Consider the following 22403-nt stretch of genomic DNA (forward strand, 5'->3'; position numbering starts at 1 on the left):
TTGGAAAAGACCTCTCACATCCTCAGGTCCAACCCCAGCTGTCCATCACTGCCACATCCCCACGGCTCTGGAACACCTCCAGGGACGGTGACTCCCCCGTTCCCTGGGCAGCTGTGCCACTGCATCACTCTTTAGGAGAAGGAATTGTTCCTAACATCCAACCTGACCCTCCCCTGGTGCAACGTGACACCACCAGCCCTCACCCTATCGCTGTTACCTGGGAGCAGAGGCCGACATTCCCTCCCCACAGCCTCCTGTCAGGGCTGCAGAGCCACGAGCTCCCCTCAGCTCCTTTTCTCCACACTTGACCACCCCACTCCCTCAGCCGCTCCCACAGCGCTGCGCTCAGACCCCTCGCAGCTCCGCTCCCTTTCCTGGACACATTCCAGGACCTCCATGTCTTTCCTCCACTGAGGGGCCCAGCGCTCAGCACAGCACTGAGGCGTGCCACCAGCAGCGCCGTACAACAGAAACGAGCAGAAATGAGTTCATCCCACTTGAGGATCAGAAGGTCTGAGCCTCAATAGAGCTGAGTTTGTCTTCCCAGGCTGGCTTGCAGGTTTGCCTGCAGTGCACTGAGCCTAGCAACCAGGCAGTGCTGCTAGAGGTCAGGTGCAGACATGGGCTGCCTGCTCCGTGCTGTTTGCCTGAACACGATCAGAGCTGCTCCAAAAGTAATGCCATCTACTTTAAGTTATTGTCACATAACATCAGAGGCAGATGCTGATGGTATGGCAATAGAGGTCAAATCTTCCCACCAATATCCCATTACATGTTGTTGTCATGTGACAGATGGCAGCAGAAGGGCAGTCTGACAGAATGGTGCCTGACATCAAAGTGCAGATGAGGCATAGGGATGAGACTGAATTCCTCCATGTGAAAAAAAATGGCACCAACATTCACTGATGTTTGCTGAATGTTTATGGCAACCACACAGCGGATGTAGCACAGTGAGGGGTGGGTGGTACATTTCATCAGTGGTCACCGCCCCAGAGCAAGTTGTTAGAAGTGCAGCATGCAGGCTTTTGTTCATTGACAAAAAAATGCAGGGCTAAAGACAGCACCTATGTTGAAAAAAGGTGGGTTTTTTTGTTTGTTTGCTTTATAGCTGAGAATTTTCTGTCAAACAGAGTTATTATGTTCTTTCTATCTGTTGTAGCTTCCACTGAAAAATAAAAAAGGCATTACTTTACCATTTTGGGACTTCAGTTTTGCTGTGGGGACAATGCCAGCCAGACCTTGGGAAATTTGCCCAGCTGTTTCATTTCTTCACAGCTGGGCTGTGAAGGTAGCCAAAAACTGTTTTCTGAAAGATTTATTAAGAGGAAATGAATCTGTTTAAACGGGCAACAGCCTGACAGGAGCTTTATCCTAAAGACATAATGCTGTGTATAAAATACTGCACAGTTATTTTCATCATTTTGATATTTCAGTGTAACGTTATAGAAGCAGTACTAATGATGATATTAAATACAGAACGAATGTTCTGAATCTTAAGATACATCTTGTTCCAGGCAGCAAATATGTTCAAAGAAAGGACAGCTGTGAAATTTAGACTCTACAAGAAATACAAGCAGTGTGATACCAGATGACATCTAGTAAATATATATATACACACACTTTTTTTAATATAAATAAAATCAGCCATACAGAATCAAGACATCAGTAACTTTTTTTTTAATTGTCATATGAAACTAACCTTTGTTCTTAGAACACTATTTCTTTGTTGTTTTTTTTTTCCTTAGCTAATGTATTTTTACAATCTGTTTCAGTTCTTCAGCCATGCTTCAGATTGTTGAAGGAATATTTAAAGCATGGTAAAGAGCATTCACAGAATACGAAAGAAAAAAAAGCATTATCTTCAAATTCCTTTGCAGTTCTGTAAGACCTTTTTTGTCATTTAAAAGACCTCCAAATTAGTACGACTTTATCAAAATTAAGATGTATGGTAAGTACCCTGTTCAAAAATAACAATATTTGCACTTAAAACATACAAGTACCTGCCATGAAAAGACCAGAAGACTCACAAACTGCACATTGATTGACATGATTTGTTTTGGATTCATTCATTTGGATTCATGGATCCAGAGCTGGAGAATTCTTAAATTCCGTTAACATTACAAATCAAAATTACATAGCACTATGCAAAAGACAGTCATTTACTATCAGAATTAGTTATATCTGCTCCTGTCCTATTACCTTACAGACAAAGTGAAGTGAGATTAACCTATGCAAGATCAACTCTTTGTTCTGGAGGAATGCAGAGAAGGAGCTACTTAGCACAATGATGTGGGATCCAGACTTCTAATGCCTAGGTTATTGTTACGAGTAACACTAGTTACACTGTTAAGCAAGTTATGGATAAATTGCAGTAAATCCGGGATTCACTTGACCATTTTGTAGCACTCTGATCAGATCCCAGTACTCATTTATACTGGACATCTGGATATTCCTATTTTGCTTTGTGTGTTAAAGCTTCCTTGCGTATAATTCTGCAGAAGTACTGTGCAAACCATGCCCAGATCCATTCAGGTAGACGTTCACCCAGTGTGAACTGTGGAGAAGCACAGGGTGACAAGGGAAGAGAGAAAGAAGAAAGGAACAAGCAGATTAAGATATATTCCATTAAATAAACAGTTTCTCAAACTACCACTAAAGTACAATACTTGTTTGAACACAAGCAACTAAAACTTTAAGTAGTTGAATATAAGTTATTTAGCCATTTTGGAAGGAGTGCGTTCACACACTTAGGCGTATGGAGTTTGCACAATGGTTAGGTTCTGCAAATAAATAATGAAGCACTTTGTTCAACTGCCTGCTTTCTTTAGTTCGCAAATCTTGCCAGAATCCTTCCTGTTTCTTGTCTTTACTTTGGAGTAACCCACACTTCAATGCCTTCTGGCTTAATCAGCTAGGTAATGTCATAAGGTGATGTAAGAGCCCACCATCTTCCCCAAAATTCAGTCATACAGAGAACCTGCACCCATATAGCTTTGGTTAAGAATGTGCACTTTTTCCTGCATTATTCAAATCCTCCTTGCCTACCCCAAAGTAGAAATACACCCCATAAATTAAGACTGAGCAAGAAGCTACTCTTGTTTGTAGTGGATCCAATTCCCAATTGTATTCCAATTCTAAAAACAATCATGGCTGAGTGCGTGTTCTTTTAAATGGAATGAGTGAGATAACACTGCACAATGCCTTTAGGTCCTATGGTATATGCTGTACTTTTTCGGAATGCTGACATAATTTCATTCAGGCTCCTAAGGAATGAAACAGCTTATTTTTTTTTTCCTGACAAACATTAAGTAGTTTGATGAAGTCCTTTACCTCTATTGAATGCTTCCAGTAACCAGGAGTCCTTTTGGATAACCCAAGGGTAGAAATAGCATGACTTGCATACTCTTCAGCACAAGGAAAAAAGAAAGATCTCTTTGATGTAACGCTACTGCATGATACCATTTTTGTAGCAATTACAAATGGGGTTAAACTCTGAACAAAAATTCCTTTTGAAGCATATTCGTAATACAATGCTCTACTGAAATAGTCCAAGTAGGCCTAGAAAAACAAAAGCAGAAAAAGATAATCAGTTTTGTCTGTTTTTACAATGAAGTCCCAGTGCAGATTTTTATTAAAACTACAGAAAAGCTGTAGCATACTTGAAACATGAAAAAGCACTAGCCTGATATCTATGAATCAGAATGAGAAGTTAGCTTGGCTCAGTCTCATCAGGAGAACAACACTGATGCCATGCTGAAGCTGGGCTGTGCTGCATGGCCATTTCTCAGAGAGAACAATTTGTGAGTGAAGGGGTTTCTGCTTCCAAATGGCCTTCCAAAAACACTGTTTCCAACCCACTGTTGCAAAAACATCATCTACAAATGCTCTTACACCTACTTTAGGAAAACAACCAAAAACAAAAGCAAGCAAATCAACCACTATGAACACCCTAGGCTGTTCATGCACAAGGAACTTAAGGAAGCTAGAGCAGCTTGTACCCTTTTCAGTGCTTAAGTAACTGTACATAGACCATGCTTTAAACTGCTGATCTCAGATTTAGATCAACGATGCTAGCTAAAGTAAGAATTTTTAGTAGTCTTCTGGTTTTTGTTCTTTTCCATTCATTAATATAGCTCAGCTCTACATGCAGTTAGCATAACCAAGGCACAGATGCTCTGCAACAGAGAGATAGGAATCTTAAGACAGATTCCATCCTGAAGAAAATCTGCAAGGAGTCATACATAGCAAGTACTTTCTTCTGCCTGGAGCAAAACCATCTACATTCCTCGCAAGAGCTATCTTAGAATGAGGCTGTTTGAGGGTTGGGTTCCAACAGAGGGCAGCAACAATCTGCCCAAAGCAATAACTGCTGAGTTGAGACAGCTGGATCTGGAAGAGATCCTTCCACTATTTCCCCTGCTTCTGTGGATTAAGTGGCAAATTATCCTGCCAAAGTCTGCATCCTCATGCACATTCATGTATTTAGCATCACCTCACTGTCCCACCCTATTCACTATTGGCTGGCTTTCCTGAGGAAGAATAATTGTCTGGAAATTCTTTTTCATTTCTCCCCAGATATTGTACAGACAACACTGTAAGAAGCTGCCTGCTCCACCTAGCTACCTAATATTAGCTGAAGCATTGTGGTGTGGGTTTTTGTTTGTTTTGCCATAGCTCTCATTGCAGCAGTGGCTTGCGCATGAATATAATCTCTCTTGCTACCAAATAATAAGTCTGCAAGTATATAAGTACACTGAGATATCTCTGCATAGTTCAGCTACAGAAGAGCGAACAAATTCTTCAGCCTTTCAGTGGGTCATAGAATTGCCACTACTGACCTATACATCATTCCTCCAAGGTAAATGACATTTCCCCTAGAAGTATGATTATGCTGAAGTTCACACATAATTCACATAGCTGACTTAAGTTCAAAGCCCATTACTGGTAAGGAAAAGTTTGCAGCATACACATGATATAAAACAAACAAACAAACAAACAAAAAAAACTAGAAAACTTTCTCAGGAGTTTTGATATCCTTTCCTAAATGTGCTAAAAAACAAACAAACAAGAAACAACAACAACAACAACAACAACAAACAACCCACAGCCTATAATGCTTTCACTCTTCAGTGCATACTATTAAAACATCACAGCCCAACTTACTTTAGAGGCTCCATAGATTGTTAGCATTGGTGTTGGCTGACAACAGGAAGCAGATGAGACATTCACAATTGCACCTTTCTTCTTCTCTACCATGCCCGGCAACACGATATGCACCATCATGTTAGCAGAAGCAATATTTATGTTGATCATGTCCCACAGCATATCCTCAGACAGGTTAGTAAAATAATCTGGGTAGGTATAAAACAGTCCTACATTATTCACCAAAATCCCAATTTCTCTATCTTTCAAGCCCTCCTTAATGGCTTGGTAAGCCTCACGCCCCATACTGAAATCAGCTACTATGAAATCTGTTTCCACTTTATAAGTTTCAGATATGTTTCTAGATACAGCCTCCAGCTTCTCTTTGCTTCGGCTGATTAAGATGATATTGACACCACGTTTGGCCAGTTCTTCAGCATATGCCTTCCCGATGCCATCTGTGCTACCTGTAATTAATAGAAAAAAAAAAAGTATCAGGGTGAAAGTCAGAACCAGTCCAGTCTTCTATTACAGCAGTGCTTTTAATTGTAGTTTTATTCCCTTCTCTGAAGATGACATGGCACTGATAATGGTGTTGTGGTTTGAGACCAGCAAAGATCATGTCAGGAGCAACCTTCTATAATCCCACATCAAGATAGGTTTCATACTGTCTATGACAACAGCATAAAAGGAGAGGATGTCAGGTATGGGACTTAAACTGTTTGATAAATTGAGCAAGGGAGCATGTGAAACTCTCACAGCAAAAACAGTACATTGGTTGCACCTCTGTCGACCAGGCCTGCCTGCCTGCCAGCTCCATGGTTACTTACAGATCCTCATGCGTCCTTATATGTGCTTGAGATATACCCTGTAATTTCTGAGAAAAGTTGGTCTGGGATTCTTTCCCAGTCAACACACGGAGTTTACCTATCTCCCGTGGAACTGAATTTACTAAGGTGCTGAACAATCATCACTACTCAGGCAAATTAACTTGTTTTCACCTTGCAGCTGCGGCCTGACTTAATACAGGCCCTAGCTTCTGAGCTCATCTAGCAAATCATATGAACATACATAAATATACTGCTTCAGTCTCTTACCAGTGACCACTGCCCATTTTCCATACCGCTTGACAATATCAATCTCACCAACCAGCTTTGGAATAACATGAAGCCTGAGCATGCTGTAAGTGTCAAACACAAGAGTCAGACATTTTCTGACTGTGTACCAAGCTCCAACTATAGCCAGGGCCTCAACGTAAAAACTGCAGGAATGACTGATCTCTCTGTACAGCAGGTTGAAGCGATCCACTGCAGCCATGGTGATCAGAAGTCTTAAAAGGAAAAAGACACAAGCAATTATAATCTTCTCTTCAACCTTTTCAAACCTCTGAGATTCAGCAATTCCAATTGTGCTACATCAGCGAGTTGCAACTGGAAAATAGTTTTCACAGCATTCCTATCAATGATGACGCAACACTAAAAATAATAGAAGCAGGGCAACTTCAGGAATCAGTCAGCAGTACTTTCTAGAAGGAAAAAAAAAAGCAACAAAAACACACGATCCCTTCATAATTAGAAAAAGCACATTAAATTCCCTACATGTGAAAATATGGCAAAGCTTCCATGAAGAACATGAGCAATAAATATCAAAATACAGACATAGAGTAAGATCAATTTGATTCTATCAAGTGCATCATCAGCAAGTTTGCTGATGACACCGAGAAGAGTGGTACAGCTGACACCATAGAAGGAAGCAATGTCGTCCAGAGAGCTTAGGCAGGCACAGAAAGGGGGCACACAAGAACCTAATGAAGTTCAACAAGGCGTTGCACTTGGGCCAGGGCAATGCCAGGTATGTCTACAGACTGGGAGAAGAACTCATTGAGAACAACCCTGCTGAGAAGGATGTGGGGATCCTGGTACATGAAAAGCAGGACACGAGCCAGCAGTGTGTGCTTGCAGTCTGAAAAGCCAATGGTATCCTGGGCTGCACCAACAGAGGGGTGACAGCAGGGCAAGGGAGGGGATTGTCCCCTTTTACTCTGCCCTCATGATGTCCCACCTGGACTACTATACCCATGCCTGGGAACCCCAATGCAGGAGGGATATGGAGCAGTTGGAGCAGGTCCAGAGAAGGTCATAGAGATGATCAGAAGGCTGGAGCATCTCTCCTGTGAAGGAGAGGGAACCAAGCTTGATCAGCCTGGAGAGGAGAAAGGTTTGGTGAGACTTCGCTGCAGTATTCTAGAACTTGAGGGGAGCTCATAAGCATATAACTTTCTATATGGGCAGATAGCAATAGGACAAGGGGGAACGGCCTTAAACTAAAAGACAGGAGATTTAGAGATGCGAGGAGGAAATTCTTCACTTAGAGAGCACGGAGGCCCCGGCACTGCTGCCCAGTGAAGCTGCGGGTGCCCCACTCCTGGAGGTGCCCAAGGCCACGTGTGGGGCCCCGGGCAGCTCGAGCCGTGGGTGACACCCAGCCCACGGCAGGGGGCTGGAACTGGATGATCTCCGACCTGAGCCATTCGATGACTGTAAGAAATCGAGGAAATGCCATGTTTTTTAGTCCCAGTTCGTGACCCCAGCCCGCCGCTCGCCCCTTCTCCCCGCGCAGCGCAGCGGCCCTCGCGTGCTGCCCCGGCCCTGACCTCACGGCCCGCCCTGGCCCCGGCCCTACCGCGCCGCAGCACAGCGATCCCGCGCCCCGACGCGGCGCCGCCGTCACCAGAGCGCCGCCGTCACCAGAGCGCCGCCAGCCGCCGCGGGGCCTTATGGGTGCACACGGCGTTGCCATGGAGGCTGCGGCCGTTGGGGCGGGAGCCGAGAGTGTGCTCTGCTCCCCGTCCCTTCCTTCACACTCGGTGTACGGCTTCTGCTGACGGCGGCCAGGCCCGGACAGGCTGCTGGCTTCGGGCGTCCGGCCCGTGTCCCTGCTACTGGCACAAGCCGAGCTGCGGGGGCGGGTAAAGGGAATGGAGGGCTCTGTGTGAGGGCTGTCCCGGGGCTGCAGGCCGGCGCTCCTTCTTTGTGCTGCTCTGTGCTGAGGGGTTCTGGGCCGCGTCGGCAGCGTGCTCCCCGGTGAGCGGCGCCACGCTCCATAATCTGCTCGTTCCAGTCTCCTTTGCTTCTGACAGGCCCTGCCAAAGCTTTTGGATGTAGTGCCTGGCAGTAGGGCTGTGAGCCATACAGCGACCTGACACAGCTTGTCTAAATCTCGTATCTCAGGATGCTGTCAAACAGCAGAGACTTGGACAGAGGCCACGAAGGAGCAGTCATTGTGCCAGAGGTGTTGGGAGAGACTGTGAGCAACAATGGAAATGAAGCTGCCCACGCTCTGAGTGAAGGCTGTCCGTTGAGCAGGGGTGAGCTCTGCCAGCTGTACTGCTGGGAGGCACAGGGGAGCAGTTACTGAGCTGAGTCGACGCAGCTGAGAAAAAAACTCTTGTTGAGTATATAAAAGTCTGTTGTTAAATTTGTTCTTTCCCTCACTGAATTCACTGAACATCTTGCTGTAACTGAGGCTTACCGACCCTTCCCCTGCCCCCAACCCTTCCCGCCATTCCTTGTTTCTTGAATTTTCTTTTTCTGGAAGTATACTTTATGTATTGAAGTCATACATCCAGCCATACCTCTAATTGTTTTAACTACAGTCATATTTAAATGATCTGGTACAATCATCTTGTTTGCATGTCTTTCTTAAGTGTCAGGACCAGAAGCAAAACTAGAAGGTTCTGAGCAAAAATCTGAAGAGAAAACTATTGAGAATGCAATTGGCCAGAGGCAGAGTAAAGACAGCTTGAATGACTACAGCACTGGAGACACCCTCCAAAAAGTGCAAAAAGGTAAATTTGTGGAAGAGCAGGATAAACAGTTTTTGTGTTGACTGATACACCATTATCTTTATGTGTTAAAGTAGTCTTAGCATGTAAATCAGTCTTCAGCAGTCTTGTTTAACTCTAATTGTTGCTAATTATATGTAATATACAGTAGATGTCCAAGATCATAAAACATTGGTGCCAGTACTGTATTGTCACTGTACATTATAATAATACTTAAGACTTAAGTGTTCTGCATGACTTTCATATGTAAACAAATGCAATATTTCAGCATTTTATTTTGTTATTGTTGTATTTTGTCTCCTATAGAAAGTTAAGGTTATTTTAATTAAAAAGATCTGCAAAAATCTTGGTTAGAACACAACTTTTATTGAAATTCATATTCAAGTGCTTTTCAATATTTCTCTGAACTAATTGGAAACATGACACAATATTCCTCCTCCACCCCATGTTGAACTGCAACTTGTTTTCTTACCACAAAGATGTTAAAACTGAAGAGAAAGCTATCACCTGCACATCCAGAGCAGATCAACGGAATGAACAAAAATTGGTTGATGATCACAAGTCAGTAATCAGCTCATTCAGTCAAAAGACGGAAGAAAAAGGGGGCTGTGTGAGGTAAAATATTGTTTATTGGTGGTTTTTATTTAAACCTTGGCATCATTGAAATCAGTAGGAGTTTCACATATTCTCTCTACATATACTCTCTACATGTTAACCTTAACTCTGGAAAATGATTTTGAAGATGAACTTGAGATTAATCAATAACTCAGGAATTGTTGATATTTCCAGCATCTGTACTTCTTTTTTATTTAGCAGACTACCTTTTAAATGTATGATGTAGCCTATTTAATGGATTTGGACAAATTTCTGCAAACTCTTGCGGGAGCAGATTTGACCAATTCTCAGTATGAATTCAAGGGATGCATTGTATTAATTCATCTCAGTGTAAATATTACAGTTGTCAGGATAGTTCTTGGCAGAGGTACGTGAAGGGACAGAGGCCCTCCAAGTTACCAAGAACTAGGTTGGATAAGAAACTTCATTATCCCAGGCTAATCAGGCCAGAACACCATCAAAATTAAATTCTTATGAGGAATGATGTCAGAAGTGCAACAACTGCACACGATAATTAGTATTCTTAAGGAACACATTTTATGGTGCTGTAAATTGCCTAAGGATGTTGATGATTTGATTAAGTGCTACTCGAAATAGCTCAATGAAAATTAGCGTAATACACCGCATGTGCATTGTGTATAGTAACACACCTGGGCTCACAATACAAGAAAACAGTATGTTTTAGAGATTTTGCTCAACATTTATAAATCTTTCATTCAGAGATTTATTTCAGCCTATAGAGCAGTAACAGGCTGACAATCATGTTTAGTATTGCCCCAAGAACTAGTCAGTTGACTGCATTAGAATTTTGTTCTTCAGCAATATTGAAGTTTACAGCATGGTAAGTGACTATACTAACAGAAAAATCTCTAAAAGTTCATTGTGAAAGGTACACCTTCACTGCCTTTACTCATGGTGTTGTATGTTCTGAAAATACCTTCTTGCCAAGGAAGTCTTACTGTTAAAAGTTTTAGTCCTACAAATACTTAAGACCACAAATGCAAAGTTCAGTCTATTAATAAGGGACTTGGAAGTAAAAAATAATTTTGGATCATATAGTATCATGCTATTGCAATATTTCTTTAAGTGGAGGATATCTACTACAAGTTATATTTTGGGTGGAATTTTGTTTTAAAAGAATCTGATCTTCCTAAACAGGAAGAAATCTGTATTTTCAGCTTTAGAATGTTTTTACTAGATACTTTCTTGCTGGATTCCCCATTTTATTCCCTATGCTAAATTGTGTTTAGCTGTGTAGACTGGCCTCCAAAAACAGTGTCCAGTTATTCTTTGTAAAGTTTGTGCTGGAGGGCTACTACCTCCATGGAACTGTCAGCGCACTGCTCTCTAGAACAGGCTCTCCAATAACGGCAAATTTATCCCTGTCCCTGCACATCTGTAGCTCTTGGTTTTCCTTGGTATCCTTTTCTGGGTTCTCACTTGCATAAATCCTCTCACGAGTAGAACTGAGTATTAAGTAATTACCATTTAACTGATGCTACTCATTTTCTGGTCTGGCATTCCTAGCCAATTAAAGTGGTGTGCTAAAACTTTATTGACTGTCAGTCTTTTATCAAAATGTTAGGTTGATAACTATTGATTTTCTAGTCTGAAATGGTGATTCAGGGTCCTAGGTGTTGCTTATTGGCTTTGCCAGCAGAGATGCTGCACCAAAGCAGGAAAAAATGGAGGAAAGGACGGAAGAGGAAATAACCAGTCTAACAAAAATTCATGCTGCTCTTTTTAAAGAAGATGAACTCTCTAATACCCTGCCTACGTTCTCTTCTTATAGCAGAAGTAGGAAGGGCCTTGTAACACACTTCAGGCCAGTACGAATGGAAAGCAAATCTAAAAAAATCTAGAGCTTTTTCACTCTGAGTGTAGTCTTGTAAGTTGTAGCTGTTTCTCTTGCATAAAAGGACTATTAATTATTTTGCATTGAAATTTCTTTTATAAAGGATAATCGAATGTGTGCTGAAGTACTTTTTTTTGCTTTTGCTTCCTGTTATTCTTTTAGAATGACAAAAAAGATTCTGCAAGACATTTGTAAGCAGCACAAATTGTACTTGACCCCATCCTTAAATGATACGCTTTACTTGCATTATAAAGGTAAGCTCTGTACAAGATTGTATAGAGGTATCACTTTAAATAGTATTCTGGCAGGAAATCTAGTTTATGGCTCACTGAAGTGAGGTAGGTATTTAAACATTGTTTTAAACGAGAAACATAATTTAATTTGATATAATAATGTAATTGTGAAACAAAATGAGCAAATATGAAGGTAGAAAAGTGGACTGATTATAGTCTTGATTCATTTTGTAGACTCATTCAAAAGATTGATAGGAATCAAGAGACACTGTTTTTTAGAAAACAGTAGCCTCTGAGAAGTGATGTCTTAAAATATATGAATGCAAATTAGATCAGTATTTTATTTCAAAATACTTGTATTTTATTTTAAAATACATTTATTTTAAAATGCTTGTGTAACAAAGTTGTTTACCAAATTTTGGGACTTCTGTACTGACAAAACAACAGTAAACACATACTGTAGGTTCTCAAATACTACTGAAAGTAAAAGTTGCTAGAACAGGTCACCCTTTTCTGATCTCTAAGTAGTTTTTTCGATTATTCAGGATGGTGTAAGAATTGTTTTAAATAAACACAACATGCTAAACCTACCTTCAACATTTGACTTTGTTTACTATTTTCTCAGTATTTAAGAATCTAAAGTGCTCCACAAGATATAGACCAGAATAGGTACCTTATAGGTACATTTTGTCCCTTAATGGGCCAATTGAATTGCTAGAAGTCTTACCATCAGTTTTAATGCAGGTATTTTCACAGGCTGCTTCAGCAGCACTGGCTTAATGAATTTACGGTTTTGAATGACTTAATTTTAGCCAATGCAATTTCAGTTTGAAACATCTTTTTTTTTTTTCTGCAGGATTTGACCGCCTGGAGAATCTTGAAGAGTATACTGGATTGAGGTGTTTGTGGCTGGAATGCAATGGCTTAACAAAAATTGAGAATTTGGAGGCTCTGACAGAGTTGCGCTGCCTCTACCTGCAGCTCAATTTAATTAACAGAATCGAAAACCTGGAATCCTTACAAAAGCTGGATTCCCTCAATCTAAGTAACAACTATGTCAAGACCATTGAGAATCTCTGTAAGGACTGTTGGTGAAGGATGTTTTGAGTTACAAGAAGCCCATGGTCATAAGATTTGACAGTAGTTTCATTTTTTAATTATTATTATTTACATTAAAATGTTGTACAATATCCAGTACCAAAGTCCACTAGGCGACTGTCAAAGAGTATGTATTTTAGTTTAATAGTTCTGCAGTTTAAATATATGAGGAAACAGAAAACACATAATTACTACTTAAATACAAAGACCCAGAACAGTTTAGTATTTCCTCACTTCTTAATACCATCTCGGTACTTCTCTGTTTTGCAGACAGGTTGTCAATCTGTGTTTTACCATTTACTTTACAGTTACAATGTGCTTTGGCAGTTGCAGATGCGATACCAAATCTTTTACATCTGTTAGAGGACATATTTTCTTTTATGTACATTAAGAGTAATCTAAAACAGAAGTTTTTGTGTAACTAACTAGTTTGAAACATGAATTAACAACAACCAACCAGTGTTAAAACAAATAACTATTTTTCTTGAGGTGAAGAAAGCACCTTTGGAGGCATAGCCAAAAAATATGTATAAGCAGAACAACAAGCTACCCATGCTTCAGTACAGCGATGCTGAAAATTCTACTTGCTCCAAAAAAATTTCTGTGAAGCAATGGCTCTTACCTTTCCTTTCATTGTGTTCTTTCTGTCTGACAGCTTGTCTAAAAGTCCTGAACACTCTGCAGATTGCTCACAATAAGTTAGAAACAGTGGAAGACATACAACACTTGCAAGAATGCCCAAGTATTTCTGTTCTCGATCTTTCCCACAACAACATAAGTGATCCAAATATTGTAACTATTCTGGAGACAATGCCTAATTTGGTAAGCCAAATACAGCTGAGGCTATGGATTAAGTATATGAATGAATCCTATGAAGTTGTTTTGTCAAGTAGTCCAGCATGTAATGAAATAATTATTAAGCATTATTAGCCCTTTTGTAGATTACTTACAGCAACTTATATTCATCTTTTGTTTTTCAAAAGGTTAGAGGCAGTGCATATCCAAGTTGTATGCTTTTTGTTTGTTAGATTGTTAGTTTGTTTGCAGCTCAACTTTAAAAATTATTTTCATGTTTCTCCAGCATGTGCTGAATTTAATGGGAAATCAAGTGATTAAGAAAATCACTAATTATAGAAAAACACTCACTGTTCGACTAAAACAGCTAACGTATTTGGATGACAGACCAGTATTCCCAAAGGATAGGTAAGAAGCAGAGGCATCTTCTTTGCACAGCAGTAAGGCTCAAATGATCTTGTGTCTATTTTTTTATAAATATTTTCATGGAAAGAAAAGAAGGCTGGTTTAATTTACTGCAGGCAGGTAACTTTCATTACAATAGAATTATACTAGAGAGAGCTACATACCTTACAAAAAAAAAGGTAAGTATTGAACAAAATTGTTCTACAATATGTCTGCAGACTGCAGAATCAAGTCATAATTTCAACAGAAACTGAGCAGGTGTTTGGGAAAGCAAAGCCATGATCACAACTCCTGATGGATCTCTGGTGTTGTAATCACTCATGCTTAGATAATATCATTTATTTTGTTGCAGTTCTACTTGCAAGAAAAGATGCAGGTGTAGCCCTGCTCCATAAGGGATTGCCGTTGCTGTCTTCCTTTTCTCTGTTGAAAATACTTTGTGCTGTTACAAATTATTTTAAATTTCTCTTCTGTCAGAGCAATGAGCTTTTTGGCTGTGTTACAGTGAGCTCTTTTCTTTTCCATAGAGCCTGTGCAGAAGCCTGGGCTGTTGGAGGGCTTGAAGCTGAGAAGGCAGAAAGGGAAAAATGGGAAACTAGAGAGAGAAAAAAAATACAAGATAGCATTGATGCTTTAGCTGCAATCAGGCAAAAAGCATTGGAAAAGAAGACACAGAAGTATATAGAAGAAAGAGATGCAGGTGCAAAACATGGAAATGAAGGTGCAGCAGACATCATAGAAGGTTTGTGGTTAATATTTTAGATGTTTGTCACAGCTTTTCCAGCTGTTGTGCTCTACACTAGAGAAAGCAGGTGCAAGTCAGTGCCACAGTAGTTGCAGTTAGTGTTCATGAGTGGAGGCAGGTAGCAACCCAAAAGCTGTATTTCCCCAAGATGCTCCAAGAATTGAGCTGGTTCAGGCACCTGGGGGCTCCAGCACAACCCCACATTAACCACAAGTCCACTTCCAGGTACCCCTGTGCTGCTGCTTTAATTAACTGTATGTGGTTAAACCTAGAGCCTATCCGCTGCAGTGGTAATGCAGGGAATTTGAGGAAGATCATTAATTACTTAAGGTTTCACTTACTGCCCTTTTCTATGCCACTAATTTTCCTGTCGCATTATTCAAGATAGAATAAATTTATGACCACTGATAATCCACAGCCTAACGTTTTCAGTGACATCATGCATGCTTCAGAATAATCAAGACTGAAGCCAAGTGATAAGGGAGTACCGTCCTGTACAGAAGTATTAATGTGGTACAGTTTGACATTGTACAGGCTCTGAAGTCAGACATGGTTGACTAAGAAGTAAAAGTTTTGCAATAAGCTGGTAGTTGCATAAAGTAGATGATAACTTCAGCAGCTGATACTGATCATCAAAATGTGCAAGTGCAAGCATATATTTTAAATGTAGTGAGTCCTCTCAAATTTAAATACAAATATAGCATAATTCTTTACTGTATTGCACACTCTAGCTAAGATCTTGCTGGAGAACTGCAATTGCAGGGGAACTGAGGTGGGAAAACCTACAACAGTGCCACAATGCTAGGAAGACTGCTGATTTGTGAATAGCTGCTCAAGCAAACCAGGAGCTTTTGATGTGTATTTTGGGCTATGCTATTAAGACCATATGCAGTTGGATATTTATAATAAGTAACAACAGATTAACCCAGCAGTTCTAGTGAACTCATTTCTTCTATAGGAGCATCTGCAAATTCAGGTAACGATGAAAATTACAGTACATCAGAGATATCAAATTTATCAGAACAGCAAGAAACTCACGAGAAGACAGAGAGATTTGGAAATGAAAATTTTTATGCTCATGATGATGTGATAACGCTCCTAACAGACAGAGGAGATAACACTGACTTCCCATCTGGAAAGATTTCTGAGGGTGCACATGAATCAAATTCTTACAAATGCTCAGACTTCAACAGGAAGATAGATGGTAATGAACAAAGAAACAAACCAAACTGGAGAAGTATAGATGATAAGCCAAACAGACTCAGTGTAGCTCTCTTTTCCTGAGATTCCAAACAGCTGATTCATAGCTAAGAACATTCTATTAGATTTCCATAGCAATGAGCTGGAAAGCAAGTAATTCTGGATAAAATATTATTTTAATATTACAAAGAAAACTATTGTGAGTGCCCAGTCTGCAGCTTCTGATAAATAAAAGTGGAATTCTACTTCTCATATGTGCTAGACTTAATGACAGTATAGGAGAGTTTACAGGCTTCCCTTGCTCCACAGACTGTATGGTATTTCTTCCAGCAAAAGCTGGGCATGACTCAGAGCTCTGTGCCTTCACACACAGAATACTCTTTTTTACATGAACATGTGAATGCATTCTTGAAAAGTACAAATATTTATGAAATGTAAAGGGGACAAAGGTTATGAGATGAGCTGTATTCAGCTGTTTGCTTCTACAGTGCTCACTGTTGCAGCATAAAAAGTTTTTTATTCAGCTAGTTCTCTTCAACTAGCTATCTCTATTTCTTAGATCTTCCAAGAGAGAAGACAGCTTCTGAAAGGTCTGTGGTTCCTGAAATGGCTGAGTATGCTGAAATCGAACAGATCAAATGTGAGACACCAGAGAAACTTCGACTTGGTGTATGTATTAGATTCAGGTATTTGATTCAGATTTTGGTTTGGTTATTGTCTACTCCCAGATTAACTCCTTTAACATCCTGGCTAGACAAAGTATATGGCTAGGTTTCCAAGAAAAGTCCACTACTAGGAAAAGTAGAAGAAAAAAAAAAATTAAGTGGAAGGAATTTACTACTGTTACCGAAGTCTGTTCTGTCCTTTGGCTATTAGATAGCCCAAAGTTGAAGTTCTAGGTCTGTGATTTCTCTGTGGAGAGAGTTAGCAAGGACTTTAATGTGAAAAATAGAAATTGCAATAGAAAGAATCCAGGGAGTAAATACATCCTTCTAAGGAAAACTCCAATAAAGTATTCATTTGAAAAGAGAAACAATCATAGGAAAAACATAAGGAACACATAGCCACCCAGTTACTGTCAATGTTAGCTGGTAATATTAGATACTATAATTAGTTCTCAAAACTCACAAGCATATTTCCAAGAAAAGCAGCATGTGCATGTTTTGGGTAGGTAATAAAGGATTAGCATTTCTAATGTATTCTTGTTTTCTAAGATTTCTATCTGATGATGCAAACATTTAAACATTTCATCACGTTTAGCCACAAGGACCTGAGTGTGACCACCGAGAAATACAATTTGAGTGCAAAGGAGTATCATTCAATATATTCTAGTTACAACCCAACTGCAAAACTGACAGTGCCAGATTATGACACAACTGCTAACTGTTGAGTTTGCAATTTTCCAGAGTAGTTAATATCTCTTGTGCAACATTGCTAACTAAATTCTTATTGAAATGCTTTAGAAAAGTCAGTTACATCTCTTCTGTGCTCTTAATGTCCTAGGAAAAAAAAACCATCCTATTACTGTAAGGCTCAACTCATTGTTTCAGTAAGGGCTTACTGCTGCATCTTCCTATTCAGGTGTTTTTGATAATAGACTTAACAAGGATAGTGGAGAGAACTGGCAGCAATTCCAAGTATATACAATGTGATTTTCATAAGCAGAACCCGCAGGGCTGAAATACAAGCTCTTTTCTTGGTGCTGTATGGCACCATTGTGTAACACAGTATAAAAGAAATGCTTCAGCATGCCTACATGGAGTTTCTTCCATCACATAAGAAAAACCCAACAAATCTCATACTAATGCATGTTTTAGTGTTCTATGCTATGCTGTTCTACAACTGATACTTAATAATTTATTGTCAGGAACTTCTGGCAGCAGCCTCCAATACTTACGCTATTGCAGATTTTCCGGAGACATTTAGCACTGACATAGCAGGGGATGGCTGTGAAGATGCTGTAAATTAGAATTTCTGAAGAAGCACTGTAGTCTGTATTTGTCTGTGGACGGTCTCAGTAGTAATACAAGTGAGAAGAGTGGGGGAAGATTTATAGTGCGGTGGATCTGACGTCCCTGTGTCGCGCAGAAACAAGTCAGACGTGCACAGACTGGTTTTCGTGCATAATCTTTGGCAGTGTTTGAACTAACAGCTATTTCCCTTTTGACACCAAACTCAGTAACAGTCACCTCCAAATCTTAATGCATGCATTTTCCATTATTTTATTCTAAAACGATGTGAATTCAGGATATGCTACACTAGCCACAACCACATCAGGAAACAGAAGTTTTGTTTTGTTTCTGTAACAGCCTTCACATACAAGACTGTGCAGATCAGATGATTCTGATGCTGCTGTGCCAAGTGAATAGCTATACAAAACCAGTCAGCTCTAAAACAGTACTAAAGGAGGTGCTTTTACCAGCATTAGCCAGCATTGAGAAATTGCTAGAAAGGTATTACATTCTACCTGACATTTTGTATTTTACCCTCTATTTTTGCTTTCACTGTCAGCAACTGGCATGTGATTTAGAAAATGTTTTTTAATGGAAACCTGTTCAAGGGAAAAAATTCTCAGCAAGTTTCCAGTTCCGTTTCCTTAATTACATGGCATTCACAGTAAAACATTGTTTTATTAGTTGTATTTAGGTTAACAGAATTTACTGAGAAATTGTCTCAAAAAGTCAGAAGATCTTGTTTTGGCTTTTACCAAAAAGATGAATTACAGTTAAGATTAAGTAAGTCTATTGATAGATACAAGACAACCAACAGACGTAAACCACATTTCCTTTTAAAATCTTGTTAGTGTCTTCTTGTCTATCCATTTTTCTTCCTCTTTTTCTTTTTCCTTTTTTCTTTTTCCTTTTTTTTTTTCCTTTTTTTTTTTTCGTAGTCAGAACAGTAGGAAAGAGCATTCCACTTGGCATTAAGTTTATCGCTTTCCCATTTACTATATCTGGAAACAGATGAATTCTCTGCTTCCCACGTGTTTAACACAGAAAACTGTCATCTTGGAGAACATGACAGTCAGTTTTTCTAGTTGCAGTCCCTTACCTGGAACAGCAGAGTATTAAAAGTACTCCCAGGGAGATAAAGATGTCATATTTTATTCATTTGAGCTAACTTTTCCCACTGACTTTGTGACTGTCTTCAGGAACTACCTGATTTAGAAGACATAGATGTAAAGGAATTTCCTCCAGAAGAGGAAATATTTATTCAAAAGGTAAGATCCTTAATTGTACCACTGATGAAGTTTGCCTCGCTAATGTTTTGCAAAAGGAAGGTAATCTAAGTTCTGAAGTGCTGTTTTGGGAGATACAATCAGTCGTGTATTTATAACTAAAATGGATGCTTAGGCAGATCTTATTTATCCTCTTGTAAATTTTCTTTTAATTTGTTTTTTTTTTTTAAGTTTTGCATTGTAAAAATTGGAGAATGAAAAATTAAAATCAAGAAATGTGACAGTTAAATAAGATTAGTTTCTTATAAGGTAGTTTTTAAATGAAGCTTATTCATAAAGTATACTTCAGTAGTACTAATAAGCTGCAAAGGACTGAATAGGTTGTCCAGATAGCCTATTGCTGAATAAAAGCAAACCTTTCAACTTAAAATACAGAGATCAAAACTCTTTTGCTTCACTTTAAACTAGAGAGTGCCAGCCCACTTGGTCCATGCTCTCATTAGCATGCTCAGACTAATCTATTAGGCAAGACTATAGACAGAAACAGAAGAGGAAAAAGAAAAATAAAACAACAAAGATTAAAAGCACAGCTTTGATTCTTGTGGCTCATATCTGCCGTGCTGGAAGTAGGCTGATACAGTATGCAGTTCTGCAATAGCTTGGAGGGACTTGTAAAATTTCGTGTAAGGCATAGGTTTCATTTGCTGTTCTGGTTACATGCTGTACCAGTGTTGCAAAATGTCTTGGCCAACAAAGCCTCCACTTAAATAGAAGATAAGAGAAAGAATAGAGCAGGGAACAACGAAGATTAATAAAGCATGTGTTGGCAACTCTCATACTCCCTGGGGCGTTTGGTTCTTCAATGCAGTTAGTTAAAAATGTCAGATCCCTTTGTTTGGGCAATGTCTGGTAAGTCCTAGCAAAGTTCAGTATGTTGTGTAAGTCAGTCATGCGAGCATTGCTCACAGTCTTGGTCTTGATCTTGGTCTTGCTGCTTTACTGCCCAAACCCTCCACTTCAGAATATATTCGGTAGCAGAAATCCAGCCTTGAATTCCCATAGCCTCTTAATTAAGGTCATTTCCTGAGCACTGGAAGTGTCAAAGTTAAATTCTTGTTGTGATTAGGGTAAAATAATAGATCTGAGCCCATGAGTCCTCTTGCCCTTGTCAGTGACTTGCTCTTGAAGTATGTACTTTCGGGTTTTTGTTTTTATTCAGTCTGATATAAAAAGAAGCATGGTGTAAATCAAAGGACCACGCTACTCTGATCTGGTCTACTCAATTAGGATCCTCTGTTTGTTTTTTTTTTTTAATATAATGCTCATATTCACTTTGGTACAATGAATTGGAAAATAAAAGAGTTCTAGAGGCTGAATTGCTATTGCTATTGCTGAATTGCTGCAATATTATCTTTTCTTTTATAAATGATGAGTAGTTTATGGTCAGCTCATGGCTAATATCTGACATACTTAACCCAAGATCAGTTTGCAAAAAAGCAGAACTATGGCTATGAAGCAGATCTTCTGTACATTCTGACAGAAAAACACATCAAGACTAGCAATAAATGTATGGATCCAAGAGATATTTACCGATTTTTGTTGTTACATCTAACATAATAATATTTTCAATTATATTTTCTACCTTTGCAGCAAGAATATCAGCCAAAGATTGAAATAATTTCTGAAACGACAAATGATGGTGATTCTGCATTAGAGGAAAGCAATAAAAACACATTTGAGGACTCAGTAGGAGAAGCTGCAACATCTATTTTTTCAAATGTGCGTAAGATCCATAAAGAGCAAGAAAAGGAGTGCTTTAGACCCCTTGTTAAAGAATTCCTTACAGAGTCTTCTTATTCAGAAAAAGACAAACCAGCTAAGCCTAGTAAAGTCTTGGTACAGGAGCTTATCACCCAACCTACTGATAACCTACTGTTGTCATCAGTCTGCAGTCAGCCAGATGACCCCAGCCAATGGGAAGGGGACAGGAAGATCACCATCGCTTGCTCTGGTAAGATTGCAGCAATGCAATTAATCACAGAGAAAAATGGGTGGCACATATACGCTAACATTAAGGATGCAATTAGCTCTTGTGAAAAAAAAATCCAAAAAACCAACAACTTTAAATCCACAATGTTACTTATCAATCACCTCTTCTTTTTATTTACATAGGAATCCTAATCAATTAAAAATTAAAACGTTCTCTTTTTTTACATGAGCAATTGCTGAGTTTAATCTAAGTGGTTTTTAAAAACTGGGCTCTACACTTCTATTTCCAGAATTAGAAATCACCAGTGAGTTTCACCTGCCTTTAACTTGCCTTTTAACAGGGAACAGTAGTGATGGAGGAGTACAGTTGTTGACTGAAGGTGAAGAGTGTTCTCATGAACCCCATGACAACATAGGCAGTGAGAGGGGATTAGATTGATGGCTTCCAATACAACTGATCATATCTGGAGCATCATGCCTGGCTGACTGCGTACAGTTGTTCTCAAGATGCAAAGTTCAGCAATGGAACTGCTTGCTAAAACAGACTTTACACTTATTATGAAAACCCATTGCCTTAAACATGAGCATTTCAGTCATTCAGAACTGATGTTGCTCCAACACATAAACTTCAGGGCTGGTAAGGAGTGCCTCATGTTCCCCCTTCCAAAGGTGCTCGTCTCTTTGGGGCAGCTTTCCAGCTGCACTACCAGTAAAAGTGAGGCTGGCACTTGTGTTTTAAGGTTAAATTCCACTCTGTCATGTCTTTTCCTTTCCATTGCATCCTTTTGGAAATGTTTCTTCTGTAATTTATGGTTTGTTACTTAGTTTCAATCCATATTGTAACACATTTCTGTCATTTGAACTAAATAAATATTCTACTTGTAACCTATCATCTCATCAATACATGTCACATTACTGGGTAGATTTAATGACAAACCAAGACTTTAAGCGTCAGATATTCAGACATTGTAATAGTTCACACAAAAACAAATGCAGAAATAATGTCTGGGCATGGAAAATATTATTTTACCTTTTAAGGCAATCTGTGGTGGAACATCTACTGACAACTGCCATTTTAATGCTTTTTTTTCTCTTGACAAAAAATGAAACAAAAATAGCCAGCCAGTCAGTGGTAGATAAATTGGGTATTAAAAGCAGACTAAAGGAATTCTCTGTTCAGTAGCTTTTCTTTTATTCTACAGTGCTAGTTTTGTGCCAAAGTGCAGTGGAAGAGCAGCAACTCCTGAAGGGTTCTATTTCCTCACAACCCCCTCCTTTTATTTTTTACTTTCCTTCTGAAGTAG

General features: G+C 39.4%; 2 protein-coding genes across 7 annotated transcripts; one reads left to right on the forward strand and one right to left on the reverse strand.

Moving 5' to 3' along the window:
• Positions 1-1603: 1603 nt before the first annotated feature.
• Positions 1604-7960, reverse strand: HSDL1 (hydroxysteroid dehydrogenase like 1). 2 transcript variants are annotated; one of them, XM_085235281.1, is made up of 5 exons: positions 7825-7960; positions 6240-6472; positions 5164-5609; positions 3331-3558; positions 1604-2554 (listed from the first exon to the last, which is right to left on the reverse strand). In XM_085235281.1, the coding sequence occupies exons 2-5, from the start codon at positions 6457-6459 to the stop codon at positions 2453-2455; spliced, it is 996 nt and encodes a 331-aa protein (XP_085091407.1). In that variant the 5' UTR covers positions 6460-6472; positions 7825-7960; the 3' UTR covers positions 1604-2452. The 2 variants fall into 2 exon arrangements, with proteins under 2 accessions (XP_085091407.1, XP_085091406.1); XM_085235280.1 differs by lacking the exon at positions 7825-7960 and adding an exon at positions 7796-7815.
• On the forward strand, positions 7888-21984 carry DNAAF1 (dynein axonemal assembly factor 1). Of its 5 annotated transcripts, none has more exons than XM_085235270.1 (13): positions 7888-8509; positions 8849-8989; positions 9466-9601; positions 11619-11710; positions 12546-12767; positions 13443-13609; positions 13869-13990; positions 14515-14729; positions 15691-15936; positions 16492-16601; positions 19084-19152; positions 20761-21121; positions 21441-21984. In XM_085235270.1, the coding sequence occupies exons 1-13, from the start codon at positions 8374-8376 to the stop codon at positions 21536-21538; spliced, it is 2115 nt and encodes a 704-aa protein (XP_085091396.1). In that variant the 5' UTR covers positions 7888-8373; the 3' UTR covers positions 21539-21984. The 5 variants fall into 5 exon arrangements, with proteins under 5 accessions (XP_085091396.1, XP_085091395.1, XP_085091394.1 ...); XM_085235269.1 differs by lacking the exon at positions 15691-15936 and having other exon boundaries at positions 7889-8509; positions 20761-20889; positions 21056-21121; XM_085235266.1 differs by lacking the exon at positions 15691-15936 and having other exon boundaries at positions 7890-8225; positions 8373-8509.
• The last annotated feature ends 419 nt before the right edge of the window (positions 21985-22403 follow it).

This window comes from Meleagris gallopavo, chromosome 13 (assembly GCF_905368555.1).
Source record: "Meleagris gallopavo chromosome 13, MGAL_WU_HG_1.1, whole genome shotgun sequence".
In the NCBI taxonomy this organism is placed as follows: domain Eukaryota; kingdom Metazoa; phylum Chordata; class Aves; order Galliformes; family Phasianidae; genus Meleagris; species Meleagris gallopavo.

Excerpts from the sequence above, each read along its gene's own strand:
- HSDL1 (XM_085235281.1), bottom strand. The coding sequence starts at position 6,459 with ATGGCTGCAGTGGATCGCTTCAACCTGCTGTACAGAGAGATCAGTCAT. Across the intron at positions 5,610-6,239 it reads AAAATGGGCAGTGGTCACTG|GTAGCACAGATGGCATCGGG; the intron begins GTAAGAGACTGA and ends TATTAATTACAG. Across the intron at positions 3,559-5,163 it reads CAATCTATGGAGCCTCTAAA|GCCTACTTGGACTATTTCAG; the intron begins GTAAGTTGGGCT and ends TTGTTTTTCTAG.
- DNAAF1 (XM_085235270.1), top strand. The coding sequence starts at position 8,374 with ATGCTGTCAAACAGCAGAGACTTGGACAGAGGCCACGAAGGAGCAGTC. Across the intron at positions 13,610-13,868 it reads TGGAGACAATGCCTAATTTG|CATGTGCTGAATTTAATGGG; the intron begins GTAAGCCAAATA and ends ATGTTTCTCCAG. Across the intron at positions 13,991-14,514 it reads CCAGTATTCCCAAAGGATAG|AGCCTGTGCAGAAGCCTGGG; the intron begins GTAAGAAGCAGA and ends TCTTTTCCATAG.